The sequence below is a fragment of the Syzygium oleosum genome, unplaced genomic scaffold (assembly GCF_021117445.2).
Source record: "Syzygium oleosum isolate NSW1041296 unplaced genomic scaffold, Sole_v2.1 Sole_v2.10, whole genome shotgun sequence".
In the NCBI taxonomy this organism is placed as follows: Eukaryota; Viridiplantae; Streptophyta; class Magnoliopsida; order Myrtales; family Myrtaceae; genus Syzygium; species Syzygium oleosum.
Genome location: NW_026607494.1, coordinates 8,149,803 through 8,167,484, shown reverse-complemented (window position 1 = coordinate 8,167,484; position 17,682 = coordinate 8,149,803). Strand labels below are relative to the sequence as shown.

At 40.8% G+C, this 17,682-nt stretch overlaps 1 protein-coding gene across 1 annotated transcript; it reads left to right on the top strand.

Moving 5' to 3' along the window:
* The first annotated feature begins 12,937 nt into the window (after positions 1-12,937).
* LOC115685762 (protein trichome birefringence-like 43) lies at positions 12,938-16,363 on the top strand. The gene is made up of 5 exons (XM_030610874.2): positions 12,938-13,441; positions 14,626-14,797; positions 14,899-15,074; positions 15,704-15,862; positions 16,007-16,363. The coding sequence occupies exons 1-5, from the start codon at positions 13,158-13,160 to the stop codon at positions 16,311-16,313; spliced, it is 1,098 nt and encodes a 365-aa protein (XP_030466734.2). The 5' UTR covers positions 12,938-13,157; the 3' UTR covers positions 16,314-16,363.
* Positions 16,364-17,682: the final 1,319 nt, after the last annotated feature.

The following is a 17,682-nucleotide window of genomic DNA, read 5'->3' as shown; positions in this document are numbered from 1 at the left end:
GACGATTAATACACATTGTTTGTGCAGGCTCAACATAACATCATGTAATTGGTCGACATTCGAATATGACATCCGCACGAGGCACGGGAAATGCAGTGGACAAATGAAGCTCTATGTTCCTACGGTTCACACACAAAACGAGTGCCCCAATTGAGGAAAGGCAGGTCGCCTGTCGAGGATCAATGGCGGCGGCGGCGATCTCAACCGCATGGGCTAGATAGCCACCACTACAAAAAAACACCGGATTAGCGACGAAATTTGCGACGGAAAATGTGGAAAAATCCGTCGCAAATCGAATTTGCGACGGAATTTTTCCGTCGCTACTAGGTCGTCGCAAAATTTTGCGACGGAAAATTCACAAGTTCGTCGCAAATTTGCGACGAAAAAAAATTCGTCGCAAATTTGCGACGGCACATAGTCCGTCGCAAATTTGAGACGGAAAAACGTCCGTCGCAAAATTCGTCGCAAATATCCGTCGCAAATTCGTCGCAAATTTCGTCGCAAATTTGCGACGAACTCGATCCGTCGCAAAATTCGTCGCAAAAATCCGTCGCAAATTTCGTCGCAAATTTGCGACGAACTCAATCCGTCGCAAAATTCGTCGCAAAAATCCGTCGCAATTTCGTCGCAAATTTGCGACGAACGTTTGTCCGTCGTAAAATTCGTCGCAATTTCGTCGCAAATTTGCGACGGACGTTTGTCCGTCGCAAAAATCCGTCGCAAATACGTCGCAAATTTCGTTGCAAATTTGCCACGAACGTTTGTCCGTCGCAAAATTCGTCGCAAAAAGTCCGTCGCAAATTCGTCGCAAATTTGCCACGACTCTGTCCGTCGCAATTTCGTCGTAAAATTTGTCGCGAATTTCGTCAGAAAATTCGTCGCGAATTTCGTCGCAAATTAGTGATAAACTTTAATGATAGTAAAATTCGGCTTAAAATATTCGTCGCTATTTTTATATCAATTCGGTCATAAATTCTTGTCCATATCAATCAAAGGAGACAATGATATATAATTGAAACAGAAAAACGAACAAACCATAAATTCTGACAAACCAGCCACAATGACATATAATTAAAACAAATAACAGAAGGAAAGTTGTTGAGTTTGGCATGATACTATTTGATATCCAAGATTACAATACAGTCAAAACATGAACTAAGAGACGAGACAACCATAGAAGACGCAAAAAAATCATACAGAAGAAGACGCGGCTTTGGTACGATGGCAGGACACCAAAAGTAGTCACTTTTGTCGAGACCTGAGGAAATGTCAATACATAAATCAGTCCAGAATATAAAAAAAGCGTTTATGCATGGATGTGGAACTAGGTGTAAAATAACAAAAGGGTTAACAAAAATACGTTTCGGGACGAACATAAATGTTCTTACGTATGAATATGAGTGAAATTATGAAAAACCAAGATTATGAAGCAAGGTTACCCCCGATTTTAAGAATTTTAACTAGAAAGACCGGAGAAAATCTTCTTCATCATCATCATCAGCAGCATTCTCGGCATCAATGTGTTGGTCATCATTGTACCCATCACCTACTGGATTGGCTGGAGGTACAGGAGGATCGGCAAGGTGTTGCATAACGACTCTCATTTGTTCTTCCAAGTTATATATTCGTTCATCCTTCTTAACAAGTAAATTATTCAAACGATTCACTTCTTGGGTCAATTGCTCGTCTCCTCGTGACCTCCTTCGACCAGTCCCAGTGGATGATGAACTTCCAGGACTATTCGGCATGTACATCCTTGATAATGATCCCATCCCAAATATTTTCCCTTTTTTCGCCCCACCCGTTGCCTCCATCCATAATGCCATATTATCAACTGGTGGCCGGGACTCAGGACAATCATCACTACCACTAGCACTGCTCATTAAAAGTTCATCATATTTTTCCTACATTAATAATGTAGATGAAAATAAAATCACTATATATATATATATATATATCTACCAAAAATATTGAAAGCATTCACGATTTTCATTATAGTTTACATATAAGCTAAAGTATAACCTTACATACCTTAACAGCTTTTGCTCGATCGTCAGTCCATGTCTTATCTTTCTTTTGAAATGTGCGTTCAAATGTAGCTGCAAATGTCGGTTCCGTCCCCAATTGGGATGCCTACAAAATGTAAACATGAGTAATTGAATTAAATTAACTTATAACTCATTTAACAGACTTACCAGTCGTTTGCGATGCTCCGCAATGTTGATAGAGCCCCCAGCATATGTGGCTGACCCATCACTAGAACTAGAAGATCGATTCTTCTTATTCTGCTCACAGAGTTGCCGACTCTGTTCAGATGCCCAAAATGTGTTAATTGCCTCCCAATTGTCAGCTGTAAAGAAAGACGGCTTCGCTTGCTTGCTCTTTCGCTCTATTCATGACATTTCGCATAAAATCACTTGTTTTCTTATCGAAAATTCTTCTCACTTCATTGTCTTCCGCTTCCTCCCACTTGAACTTCCGCTGCAATGAATAAAAACACAAATTGAAAATTAGTATGATGATTACATATCCATAACCATGCACCAGACAAATATAGACAGATTTTGTAAAGTTCATGATGGGGAAAATATCTGGTCCTTTAGGTATCGAAAACTACAGAGTTGTTCTGGTCTCTTTACATCATTCTTGACCATCAATATACTACACCACACTTAATTGGTGAGAAAATGAAATATGTAAAACTTACCTTGAACTCATTTCACCACATTTCTTTCACTTCTTGTGGAACATTTCTGTAAGTAATATACTCTCCCATCCAAAAGTTTCTTACTATTTTGTTCAATTCCCTCACAACAGACGGAGCATCCGTGAATCTGCATTCATATGAATATTGTGCAACATGAACAATTCAATTGACATCAATATCTAAAGCCCTAAATATTACATATACTAAAATAAAAATGAAGTATTTACGAATCTCCAAATGGGCATATGAAGAATCGGTTATCTTCTTGACCTCTGTTTCCGTCAATATTCGATTGTTCCGCCGAATAATGGGGTGGAACGGAAGGAGAGGGAGCTAAAGGAGATTAAGCTGGAGAACGTTCAGTTCGCATGTGGCCAAGTCCCGTAACATGTTGTTGAGTGTTGGAGGAAGGGCCAACGTGTCCATATTGTGACAGACCATACTGTGGTTGAGGGTTAGATGCCGGGACAGGGGAAGAGGAAAGGGACGGGGACGAGGACGAGGAAGAGCCTTGTCTTCTAGGCATGTGACCTCCACGTTTAAACTGACAAGTAGAAAGGTTATGCGAATATGTAAAGAACTATTGACACGTATTACGAACACATAATGATGTACATGACGAAGCTTACCATTTTGATGGAAAGACTGAGAAAATGTTTCCTTGAAATGAGCCAATATCGGGTGTTTATGACGTGCAATTTCCTACAAACAAATATACTATGAATCCCATTCATTTTGATATGAAATATCAATGTATGAGCACGATTTGGGTGGCTACAGGTATTAAACATCACTATATGAATCGCATTCATTTTGATTAAATTTTTTTTGACAACGTACAAAAATTTAAATTTCACTGAAAGTGGGTGGCCACAGGTATTCTAAGTCATTCTGTACAGTTTTGTAAGAAAAAAATTATTATTATTGCAAAAAAAAAATTTGGGCCCTAAAAAAAAATTTCACTAAAAGTTAGTGGCCACCGATATTCTAAGAAATTTTGTAAAGTTTTGAAATTTTAAAATTTTAAGCATTTTTAAATTATTATTTTTTAATATAAATTTTTTTCGTGAAATAAAAAAATTTGTCCATACTAAAATTGGGTGGCCACAGGTAGTCTAAGCTATTAAGTAAAGTTTCCAAAATTTTTGTCCTTATTTATTTTAATAATTTTTAGGGCACGTTAAAAAAATTAAATATAACTAAAAGTGGGTGGCCACAGGTATTATAAGTCATTCCGTGAAGTTTTGAAAATTTTTAAATTCTAATTTTTTTTGTGCCATCTAAAGAAATTTACATTTCACTGCAAGTTGATGGCCACATGTTTTCTAGGCAATTCTGTGCAGTATTGAAATTTTATATTTTTTTAATTTTTTTTTCACCTAATAAAAATAAAAATTTCCCTCACAATAGGTGACCACATTTATGTTAAGCCATTTTATAAGGTTATGGAAATTTTTAATTTTTTAATATTTTTTTCCCCGGAACGTTAAAAAATCTAAATTTCATTGAAAATGGGTAGTCACTATTAATTTTTGCCATTTTGTAATATTCTGAAATTTTTGTTTTTTAAAAAATTTAAAAAACTTTTACGGTCAAATTTCATATTTGTTGCCAACATATACCGTTGTTTTAATTTTCCGTAATTTTCCTTGATTTTTTATAGAATTGTTCAATTTTCAAGCATTTTCTGTGAAAACGCTTAATCAATCACCTTATCGTCATTTAACGCTTAATCATCCACATAATAGACAAATTAACCAGTCGACCATCGATCAAAGCCACATGCAATCCTGAAATCGACCCGTAACTTAGCCAACGAAAAGTGATCCTAAATAATCCTTAAACAATTCCGACTAATTACCTAATTATACTAACTAGGGTTTAGAGAGATGCTTACTTAGTTCAAGGACAATAAAAATCGGCCGATAGAACAGTGGCGGTCCCGGCGCAAGCGTGAGCTCAAATGGTGACTAGTCGGCCAGGTGCTCGGCCACGACCGGGCGAACGACGGCGGAGCTCGGCGGCGACGGCGTCGTGGGCGGCGACGGCGACGGTGCGGTGTGCGGCGGCAACGGCGTGGGGGGACGCGGGGTACGGGCGACACTCGGCGGCGGCGGCGGACCGGGCGATAGCCTCGGGCCGGCGATCGGGAACCGGGTGGTAGGCTGGTCGGCGGCGGACGGCGGCGAGCGGCAAGGCGGGCGGCGGCGGGCGGCGATGGCAAGGGAACTTGGGCAGCAGGCTGGCCGCTCCTCGCGGCGGGCGGGCGACGGCGGCAAGGCCGGGCGGCGACGGGGCGGCGGTCCGCCGGGACGCGACCGCAGGGGGGGCGGCGATGAGGCGGAGCTAAGGGGCGACCGGCGGGGGGGGCGACGGGCCGGCGGGGTGGCGGCGAGGCGGGCAAAGGACGAGGCGGGCGCGAGGGCGCGACGAGGCGGGGGCGGTCCGGCGAGGCGGGGCGAGGGCGCGACCGGCGGGGGTGGCCGACGGGCGTGGGGGCCGCGGGCGGGCCGGGGGCGACCGGCGACGGGCGGGGGCTTGCGGGCGACCGGCGACGGCGGGGGCTCGCGGGCCGACCGGGCGACGAGCGGCGACGGCCGGGCGGCGACGGCGACGGCCGACGGCCGGGCGGCGACGGCCGTGACGGCGACGGCGGGGGGAATGCGCAGATCGGGCGGGGCGGCGTCAGGGAAGGGGGAGGGGTAATAACGATGTAAATTTGCGACGGAACTCTGACGTCCGTCGCAAATTTGCGACGGACGCTCACGTCCATCGCAAATTTTCCACCGTCAAAAATTCGGGACGGAAAATTTGCGACGGACTAAGCCGTCCGTCGCAAAATTTTCCCTCCTAAAATTTGCGACGGACGGCTGAGTCCGTCGTAAAATTTGCGACGGACAGCTGAGTCCGTCGCAAATTTTCCACCGATAAAAATTCGCGACGGAAAAATTTTCCCTCCTAAAATTTTCTACGGACGGCTGAGTCCGTCGCAAAATTTACGACGGACTCAGCCGTCCGTCGCAAATTTTGTGACGAACTCAGCCATCCGTCGCAAATTTGCGACGGACTCAGCTGTCCGTCGTAAATTTGCGACTGATTATATTTCCCGTCGCAAATTTGCGACGGATTAATTTTTCCGTCGCAAATTTAAACGGCAAAATTTTGACGGCAAATTTGCGACGGAAATCTTAGTCCGTCGCAAAATTTGCGACGGATTTTTTTTACGCCGAAAATTTCGAGCGGTAAAAATCTCATCGCAAAATCAACTTTCCGTCGCAAATTTGCAACGGACTTTCTATATCGGTCGCAAATTTTGCGATCGACAAAAAATTTCCAGCAGAAATAAAAATCCGTCGCAAATTTGCGACGTAAAAAAAATTCCGTTGCAAATTTGCGACGGATTAAATTATCCGTATACAATTTCGAACGGTACAAATTCTCTCGCAAAATTTGCGACGGACAGCTTGAGTCCGGCGCAAATATGCACATACTACATGAACGTTGTAAATTTGTGACTTTTTTTTTTCGGTCAAAAATTTAGCATCTCATTTATTTGGGTTCTAAATTTGCTACATCTTTTTTTCAATCCTAAATTTAGGCATCTCAAATGTTGCAATAGAAATTAGAATATCGGAAATGTTAGGGCACGTTAATAATATTAGACTTGTCGGCATTTAGGGACAAAATTTCGGACGATCAATTAAAATAAAAAGAATAATCGACAATAACAATAATAAAAAAGCACAATAACAATAATAACAAGAACAATAATGATAACAACCAAAATAGCACTTGTAGCATTAATAATTACACATCTGTAGTGTTTTGTGACAAAAATTTTAATCTTCGTCTTCGTCCTCGTCCTCGTCCTCGTCTTCGTCATCTGTCTGAAAATCAGATTCTGAACATTCTTGTACATTTAACTCGCAAATTTCAGTTGGATCCACATCTATCATTGCTCCACACGGATCTTGTAAAGTTGGTATGTTATATTCCTCAATTTCAACCGTGTTAGACACTTCCTCCTGTTGGTAGACTCTATCCTTCCAGTGTTCCTCGATTTTCCTCCGTGCTTTGATTTTACATGCAGCCCACCGATCAGCTTTGTCACGTTTCAAACTGGGATATGATGCATAACATACTTGAATTGCTTGTTGTGCCAAGACAAATGATTCATACTTCATATACCTTTTCTTGTGATTTATTTCAACCAAATTGAACTTCATATGCACCTTCATTCCTTTGACGGGGTCGAACCACGTGCACTTAAATAACACAACCCGCATCATTAATGGTCCAGGGTACTCTATCTCTATGATTTCATCCAACAAGCCATAAAAATCATCTTTCGAACTGTCACCATTGGATGACCGAACAGACACACCACTATTCATTGTGGATTTTCCCATTTCATATTCTTGAGTATGAAAATTATATCCATTTATGAAATATGCTGGCCAACTTCGAACTCTTAACTGTGGACCCCATGACAGATAATGTAGCAATCCTTGCCCTCCAAAGTGTTCATAATTACTGTGAACCCAAGGTTACACATGCAAAGTTAATAATATATATTTAACTAAATGATGTATATAATTTTAATAACTTGGTTTTGATCCATAGGCAACTTACATATGTCTTGAACCATGCTGCAAATTGTTCATCGCACAAACGGTCAAACTCATTTGGTTGTAGTCCAAACATTGAAGTTTGGAAAATCCTAATATTAAAAACCATATCATTATTAGCAAATATTTGACACGCAAAACATATATTTACAAATTTACACTTACTTGAAGTATGGCTCGACTTCTGGACAGTTCAATAAAATATAAGTATGGGCTGCATGAAGTTCTTCGCCTGATAAGTAACGAAACTGACATGCACCGCTTGGTCGACCCAGATAATTGAAAATAGAGAATGCTGTGCAATTGGGATCAATGGGGCCCTCATCATTTCTGCCTGCTCTCCGCCTCTTGCATTGAACGTGCGGCTCAAAATAGTATGATGCAAATGTCGTCACTTCTTCCACAATATATGCATTACAAATTGAAGCTTCAACATGTGCCTTATTCTTCACTTTTTTCTTCAAATGATATAAGAATCTAGTTGAAATAGAAAGAAGCTTATCGGGACATATTATATGATAAACTCATTTGAACTGTATTTTAAAGAAAATATTACCTCTCAAATGGATACATCCATCAAAATTGGACGGGACCTGCAACTTTGGCCTCATAAGGCAAGTGAACTAAGAGATGCTCCATCGAATCAAAAAACGCTGGAGGAAATATCCTTTCTAAGTTGCAAAGAATAATTGGAATATCTCTCTCTAGTTTTTCCATGTGCGATGCTTTTAACACTGTCGAGCAAATATCATGGAGGAAATTGCTTAATTCTGTAATGGCGCCCCATACAAAGTTCGGTAAAACTTCCTTCAAAGCTATTATAATTAGTCTTTCCATCAGGATGTGACAATCATGACTCTTCAAACCTGTCAACTTGCATTCCTTCAAATCAACACATCTCCCGAGGTTCGAAGCATATCCATCAGGAAACCGCACAGATTTCAACCATTGACAAACAACTCGCCTCTGCTCCTTATCCAATGTATAAACTACTTTCGGTTTTGGTCCCCTGCTGCTTGCATCCACAACTAGTATTGGCCGATCGCAAATATCTCTCATATCTTTTCTTGCGTTCAAGTTGTCTTTTGTTTTTCCGGCGACATCCATCACAGTATTTATGACATTGTCGAAAACATTCTTTTCTATGTGCATGACGTCAAGATTATGATGAATAAGATGGGCCTTCCAATATGGTAGATCCCAAAATATACTGCGTTTTGTCCACTTATGTGTACTTCCGTACGTAAAAGTCGTGCCGTGCGAATTTTCAACAACAGTTGGAAAGTCCTGCACACGCTCCCAAATTTGATTGCCAGTCAACCTCAATGGTGGACGCGTTCTTTCAGTCTTATTCTTGCTGAACTCTTTCTTATTCCTTCTGAAAGGATGACTTGGAGGTAAAAATTGTCTGTGACAGTCAAAATAGCTAGGCTTCTTTTCATATTTTAATCTAAATGACTTTGTCCTCTCCAAACATATCGGACATCCTAAGATCCCAGCTGTACTCCATCCAGATAACATTCCGTAAGCTGGAAAGTCATTTATCATCCAAAGAAGGGCAGCCTTCATAACAAATGTTTGATCGGTAGAAACGTCATACGTAGGGACACCTTCAACCCATAGCCGTTGTAACTCCTCAATCAATGGTTGCATATAAACATCTATCAACTTTTTCGGATTTTGCGACCCTGTCACGATCAATGTCAAAAACATATAAGGTGTCTTCATGCACATATCAGGTGGAAGATTGTACGGCGTTAAGATAACCGGCCAGCATGAATAACTTTTTCCTGTTCTCCCAAATGGATCAAATCCATCGGCACGAGACCTAACCCGATGTTCCGAGGCTCCATTGCAAACTCGGGTATGTTCTATCAAAATGTTGCCATGCCTCTGCATCTGAAGGATAACACATTAGACCCTCTTCTGTTTCATGATTTGCATGCCAAGTCATGTCTTCAGCAGTGGCTTTAGACGCATAAAGCCTTTGCAATCTGGGGATTAAGGGCAGATAAAACATTTGCTTGCATGGTTTACGCTTCTAATTACGACCCGGCCTCCTGTTAATCTTGTACCTAGGTTGGCTACAGAATTTGCAAGATTCTGCATTTTCATCATCTCTCCAATATATCATACAACCCCTACTACATACATCAATCCTTACAACCGGAAGACCTAAGTTATCCACTAGCTTTTTCATATCATAAAAATCACTTGGCATGTTGTTATCACGAGGCAATGATTTCCGCATTACTTCAACAAAAGAGTTGAAGCAATCCGCAGACACATTATGCTCTGCCTTGATATTTAATAGTCGGGCTGTCACCGATAACTGAGTGTGGTTCTCACAACCTGCCCATAGAGGTTCATCTGCTGCTTTCAAGACATCCCAGAACTGATTAGATTGAAAAGTTTCATTATACACATTCTCCTCAAAACCCGTTACTCCTATATCTTCCAATTGTGAAGTATGACTAGTACCCACTTGTTCACGTGTAGGAGTAAAACTAGTACTTGCATGATTTGATTCTGTGACAAAATTATAACCAGCTGCATCAATCACCATCCTCTCGTATGGGTTCAATTGCTCATAATAGCCACATTCTTCCCTAACTGAAAATTGGTCACTTCTTCCATATCCTTCATCATATATAAATGGTTCACCATGAGAAGTCAAATTATAATAGTTCGGAGTAAACTCAAATCTAATAAGGTGTTCTCTAACTTGATCACACACAAGAAATTTACCATTACCGCACTTTTTACACGGACACCTTAACTTAATTCTATCCATAAACTCATATTTACTACTAGCAAAGTCTAAAAATAGTTCCAACCCAGTACGAAACTCATCTATCAATCCTTGACGTCCAAGTAAGTTCTTATTATACATCCAAGCCTTTTCTCTTTGCATTGTGTCTGTATTAAAATAAAAAATTCTGGTAAAATATTTAAAATATCATATCTATTGTTCTTAATTAAAACCATAAAATTTTGGAAATTATAATTTTTGTTATTCACGCAACAATTAATATGAAATTGCAAAAATAGAAAAAATTACAATGTAAAGAAGACTTACCCAAATATTTGACTGAAATATTTGTAAGAGAAAGTGATCAATTTGATGAGAATTGCAACGTCCATTTGGATTGCGAGACCTTCAATTAGGCACATATCCAAAAAAGAATAATCACTTAAGAATCATTTTTTAATAATTTTTAATGTGCGATGGAAACGGAATGTAATTTGCGACGGAAAATAGTATCCGTCGCAAATTTTGCGACGGAATTTTCATTTATTTGTCGGAAATTTGCGACGGAATCAGGTATCCGTCGCAAATTTGCGACGGATTGCGACGGAACGTAGTATCCGTCACAAATTTGCGACGGAATAGAGTATCCGTCACAAAATTGCGACGGATACTATGTTCCGTCGCAAATTTGCGACGGAATAGAGTATCCGTCACAAAATTGCGACGGATACTATGTTCCGTCGCAAATTTGCGACGGATACTTAACTACGTCGCAAATTTTGCGATGGAATTTCCATTTATTCGTCGCAAATTTGCGATGGCACATAGTATCCGTCACAAATTTGCAACAGAATTTTCATTTACTCGTCGCAAATTTGCGACGGAAACTATTTCCGTCGCAAAACGGCGTGGCCGTTCCGCCTCATCCAAAGGTCGGCGAGGTGTCGCCGGTCGCCGGTCGTTAAACCGGTGATGCAGATACAAAAAAAAAAACAAACATAAACATATATTAAAAAAAAGAAATTACAATGCAACGACGAATAGTCACGAAGCTAGCTATGACACTTACCGGTACAAAAGCTTCACCGAGATTAATATGTGCGTGCGCGGATTTTGCTGATTTCAGACATATGAAAGAGGGAGAAAAACGAGAGAGAGTGAGAGAGAGAGAGAGAGAGAGAGAGAGAGAGAGAGAGAGAGAGAGAGAGATAGGGTTGGAATGTGAGAGAGAGCGAGAGAGAGATAGGGTTGGAATATCACGGGCTGATAAACTACGAATTTGCGACGGACTTACAATGCCGTCGCAAATTTGCGACGGAATTTGCGACGGTTTTATTTTCCGTCGGAAATTTGCGACGAACGTTTTTCCGTCGCAAATTTGCGACGGAATTTGCGACGGATTGTATTTTCCGTCGCAAATTTGCGACGGAATTTGCCACGGATTACATTTTCCGTCGCAAATTTCCCACGGAAAATAAAACCATCGCAAATTCCGTCGCAAATTTGCGACGGAAAATGTAATCCGTCGTAAATTCCGTCGCAAATTTCGTGTTTTTTTGTAGTGCACGAGTGCTTTGCCGGAGTCTCAAATACTTGGAATCATCTTCCGTGCATGCGGAGCCCACAGAGGATCGACAAGCGGTCTCGTCAAATTCATTAGTAGCTAAATCCGTCGGACACTTAAGTGGAAAAATGTGGCTCAATAGATGTACAGTATTCTGTGACTCTTGTATAAGAAATGTATGTATGGCCTCAAGAGTTTGACCATATATGAAGATTGTCGACAGTAATTATCATTACTTCTCGACTTTCATAATCAATAATCATTCATGCATGTGTACCTGTAATGTAGCGCATCGAGTTTCGGTAGATGTTTCTAATATATAATACAACGTTACTCAAAGTTTTGAGGATGACTGCATTGATATAGCCTTCTGATAGATTTTTAAGAAAAAGTACCGAAAAAGTCCTAAACATGTATTTATACCAATTCAGTCATAAACCTTTCAATTTAGTTTTAAGCCTTTTCATGTTTTGTCAATTGAGTCCATTCAGCCAATGTTAGCTGAAAATCGATGATGTGGACGCTAGTATTGCCATGTGGGATGGTCGACGACAATGTAGATAATTTTTATATTTCTTTTCTTTTCTTTTCTTTTCTCTTTTCTTTTTTTTTCTTTCTTTTCCTTTTTTCTATACCAAGTCCGACAAGGCCACTAAGCAAGGGTCACGAAGACCTCGCCAGGTCTAGGCGAGGGCCGCGACCCTTGCTCGTGGCCAACGAGTGTTGGTTGGTGACCCACGTTAGGTTAGGAAGAAAAAAAAGGAAAAGAAAGAAAAAATAAGAAAATAATAAAAATAATAATAATAAATTCAGAATTTTTTTAAAAATTATAAAAAAATCTGTCCACGTTGGTATCAGTCTTGCCATGTAGGATGGCAAACATCCATGTCAGCAATTTTCGACCTAAATTGACTAGATGAACTTAATTGACAAAACATAAAAAGGTTAAGGACTAAAATTTTCAAATTTATGGCTGAATTGATACTAATGCAATAGATTTATGACTTTTTTTTTGTAGTTTTCCCTTGAATTTTAGATGACTATTGAATCGATTCAGATTAGATTATTTATAATCAGTTGTTTTGAATGAAATTGAAGGGTTTTGAAAACTTAAAACAAAAGGGCAGATGGATGACTAAGGAACTCTGATTTGGCAGTATAATCCAACAATTAAGTGTTGGCCACACATTGAATGAGTTGAAATTGAAAAGGGCTCGAGAGTCCGATCTCTTCTTCCTCATTAAGACAGTTTCTGTCTCTTTCAAATTCTACTTTTCGCAATATGGCGTCCCCTATAAAGAAAATCCATCTTGCAACCTTACCGTTTGTGGGGAATGTAAACCTGTCATCCCTCCATTAATCACCTTTCCAAATTCGATTCGATTCAACCCCCCAATCCATCCACCCTCTCTCTATTTATGATCCCCCCATCATCACTAATCTCTGCAGCTAATCCCTCACAGTTTCACACACATTTCAAGTCCCACCAACCTATCTCTCTCTGTCATGGGTGTCTTTGGAGGAGCAATATTCGTGGTCATTTCTCTGCTTGTGATTGACCAAGTGGTTGCAACGTTGGGACATGCTAAGGGAAAGAGGGAAGAAACTGTCGACACCGGTTCCTGCGAAGGCATCGCAGGAACGTGGGTCTATGACAGTTCATACCCTTTCTATGACCCATCCCAGTGTCCCTTCCTAGAGAACCAGTTCACCTGCCTCGCGAATGGCAGGCTCGACAAAGGTTTCCTCAAGTACAGATGGAAGCCAGCCGGCGACTGCGACTTGCCGAGGTACGTTCCCTCACTATCTCTCTCCTGGTGCGTGCTCGACAACACTCCGCTTCAGCCCGACTTGGCTACGACCATGTGAACGTTGGTGATGCGTTTGGTTTCATTGTTCTTGTCTGGAGTCAACGATGATCCTGGTTTTGGAGGTGCACAATGGAGATGCTGTTGCAGGGATTGGAACTTCTTCATAACTTAAAAGCAGCCTACTTATTTTCCGGTATTGTCATGAGGAATAGACAGCACAGGTTTCGCATCTATCTTCCTATATCAAGTGCTATCGATATATAAAACCTTAGTCTTCATTAGTACTAAACTTGATGTTAAATGGTACATAGGTAACCACACCCTCCAAAGCCACTATCTTAGTATCTCCTAAGCTATCGGCCACATTCTTCAAACCCTCACCCCGAACAAGATTTCCATTTCTGATCTCCGATTCAAAATTCATGGCGATCGAGTCCATCTGGTTAAAGTTTCATGTAAGATGCAACACAAATCGAAAGGAACATCTCCACAAGACGACACATACGCGCTTAATTAGCAATGGATTGGGAACCATTTGATTGTGATACACGTCTCGCATCACATGAAATCTCAAAGTCACCCGACGTTGTTGCTTCCAAACAAAATTGGTCCTACAAGTCTCGTGGTCTTTTCCTTGGACACTCTAAGAAGGCAGTCATCATCACGGGAAGTATTCCATGCGTGCACGAGAATAATACGACGAAAAGAAGCCAAAACGACCCATATTGAATCGACCAATCATTTTGTCTATTTTCTTACCCTCTTGCACGTAAAGAAACAAATTCAAATCATTGGGTGCACTTCTTTACATATAGGATATGTAGTTGTGAAGTTGCTTTCATATTGTCCTTTTGCAATATTTTTTTGAAAGTGCACCTCTTCTCTTGTTGTCTCTGACTAACGAACTTCCGATATACGGAGGTAAGCTTTAGATTCTTCTAAAGTTTAGTGTTGGATAAATGTGGAACGAAAAAGGAGGCGAAATGAAATTAAAGTGAAAAAGAAAAGTAAAGGGGTTGGATAAGGAATATGGTATTGGGTCGCAAAGGAAAAGAGAAATACTAATCTATTCTCGATGAATCAATTAGAGAGCGCAGTAGGTTTCCGATTTATGTGCTTATAACGTATCACCGTTCCCCATTAATGAAGATTGCTTGGTCTAGGTTCGACGGCCGAGACTTCTTGTCGAGATTGAAAGGGAAGAGGCTAATGTTTGTGGGGGACTCGTTGAGCTTGAATCAATGGCAATCCCTCACTTGCATGGTGCACACTGCAGTGCCTGAGGCCAAGTACACTTCGACAACAGTTGCTGGGCTTTCCAACTTCTCATTTCCGGCGAGACCTCTTAACTTACTCTTTGCTCTTTACTCTTTTACTCAAAAAGTCAAAATTAAAGTGATGAGATCGATGACTCATCAACTGTGTTACATTTGCAGGAATACGGAGTGGAGCTGATGTTCTTTCGAGACGCGTTCCTAGTGGACATTGTGAGCACCAGCACCGGGCGAGCTCTCAGGCTCGACTCTCTCCAGAGCGCCAAGATTTGGGAGGGCGCTGATGTGTTGGTATTCAACTCGTGGCACTGGTGGCTTCACGTCGGAAGGAAACAACCGTAAGTGTCCGTCTCAGCAAACATTGCATAGACTTAGATTCCTTATCAAGTCAATCGCATTTCAAGAATCTGCATCACCCATATTGGATCTCACTAGAGAGCACGAGTTCTCTTGTAGTTTCTGCACCATATTTACTTCTGTCTAGAGGTAATCAAGGCATGGGCCCAACCCAGGTCGGGCCTCATTTTGGTGCCCATGCCATAAAGTAAGAATAATATATGTATGAACTTTTCGGGCAGGACTTTACAACTAAATCACCTTACTCAAGCCCACCCAAAAGTGCCCTTCAGGCCGGTGGACATCCAAGCCCAAGATCAGTAGCTATGTGGCGCATCACCAATAGACCATCTTTCCCGTTGCAATCATTGTATTACCAAGGAGAAACTTTCCGGAAGATCGATATTGGTTAAGACATTTGACCAATTTAACTTTATAAAGAGTCCGAAGTTCGTTCTTCTCGTCACTAATTCTTAGTTTCAGAGCCACCCCTAGGAACCACAGAATCTGCGTAGCTCTACAAATTAACATGACTATTTTCACTTTATAAGGAGTTTGCAAAATTGATATATTGCTTCTTCTTCTCATGTTTTTGGAGGTTCTCACGTATATTTTTTTTGAGTTAATTCAGATGGGATTATATCCAAGAAGGGAATAAGACATATAAAGACATGGATCGCTTGGTGGCCTATGAGAAAGCATTGAACACTTGGGCCAAATGGGTGGACTCCAGTGTCGACCCATCAAAAACTACGGTCTTCTATCAAGGAGTTTCCCCGGACCATGCAAAGTAAGAAAATTTTATGATGCAAATTCATTCAATATAAGTATTTTATTGTTTTCATTTTATAGTTTATTAAATTCTTTCCAAAATTTTTGTTTGCTATTCGGCTAATCTAACTCGTGATTTATCAATCATATTCAAATCAAGCAGTGCAAGCGATTGGGGTCAAGCGAAGGCCAATGCCTGTATCAACGAGACGCGTCCACTCGCCGTGTCAAAATATCCGGCCGGCCCGAACCCGGCAGAACTAGTGGCGGAGAAAGTGATAAGGTCGATGACGTACCCGGTCCGTCTACTCAACATCACCTATCTCTCCCAGCTCCGAGTAGATGGACATCCATCGGTGTATGGCTCTGGAGGGCACAAGGGCTCGGATTGCAGCCATTGGTGTCTTCCTGGAGTTCCTGATACCTGGAATTTGTTCCTTTATCAGTCTCTAGCAGCTCCCAACTTTTGAATCCGAACATCGCTAGAATAGGCGAATAATTCAAATTTATATTTTTATTCCATCATTGCGACAACATGTTGCGTCAACTTGATTAAACTAGCTTAAGCAAATGAACCATGCGCGAATAATAAACCATAATAGGGTTCTATTTTTCTGTTCAATAGAAGTTGTTGATGCAATACATCCTAGCGAAAAAGCCATTGACTGCTATAATACCCATAGAAATTTCTTTTGAAAATGAAAAATTTACAGATTTCAACAATTGACATGCGTCACTCGTGATGGCTCGCCATAATATCATGTAATTGGTCGACATTCCGAATATAACATCCTCATGAGGCACAATTACATCATCCACTGTACAATCTCAGTCATTGTCCAAGTCCAAATCCCTTAATGCCTCCTTGTCCTATATTTTGCACGATCAGTTCGAGTCTCTGAGGGGCCAAGAGGCAAGGGAACTGAAGTGAACAAATGAAGCTCTATGTTCCAATGGTTCACACCCAAAGCTGAGTGCCCCAATTGAGGAAAGACGGGTCACCAATCAACGATCTATGGCAGCGGCCGCGATCTCAACAACATGGGCTAGATAGCCACAAGTGCTTTGCTGGAGTCCTGAGTATTTCGAATCATCTCCTGTGCATGCGGAGCCTATGGAGGAAAGACGAGCAATGTCATTAAATTCGTTAGTAGCTACCATCGGATGCTTAAATGGAAAAATGTGGCTCCACAGATGTACATTCCATGACCTCTATATAATTATCATTACTTCTCGACTTTCATATCCAATAATCATTAAGACGCGTGTACTTGTAATGTTGCCAGCATCAAGATTCAGTAGATGTTTCTTATATGTAATAAAACATTACTCAAAGTTTCGAGGCTAAACAAATTGATATATAGCCCTATGGTGGATTTTTGAGATTTCTATTGAATCGATTCATATTAGATTATTTAAAATCAATGGTTTTGAATGAAACTGAGGGGTTTGGAAAACTACAAAAGGGCAGATGGATGACCAACAAACTCTAATTTGGCAGTATAATCCAACAATTAAGTGTTGGCCCCACATTGAATGAGTTGACATTGAAAGGGGCTTGAGAATCCATTCTCTTCTTCCTCATAAAACCACAGCTTATGTCTCTGTCAACTTCTACTTCCGCAATATGTCGTCCAATATAGAAGTGAAATCCAATAAGATCCATTTTGCAACCTTCCTAATTGTGATGATTGTAAACCTCTCGTAACTCCATTAATCACCTTTCCAAATTCTATTCTATTCGATTCGATTCAACCCCCAAAACATTCACCCTCTCTCTATATAATCTCCCCCCATTAACACTAATCTCTGTTGCTAATCCCTGACAGTTTCACACAC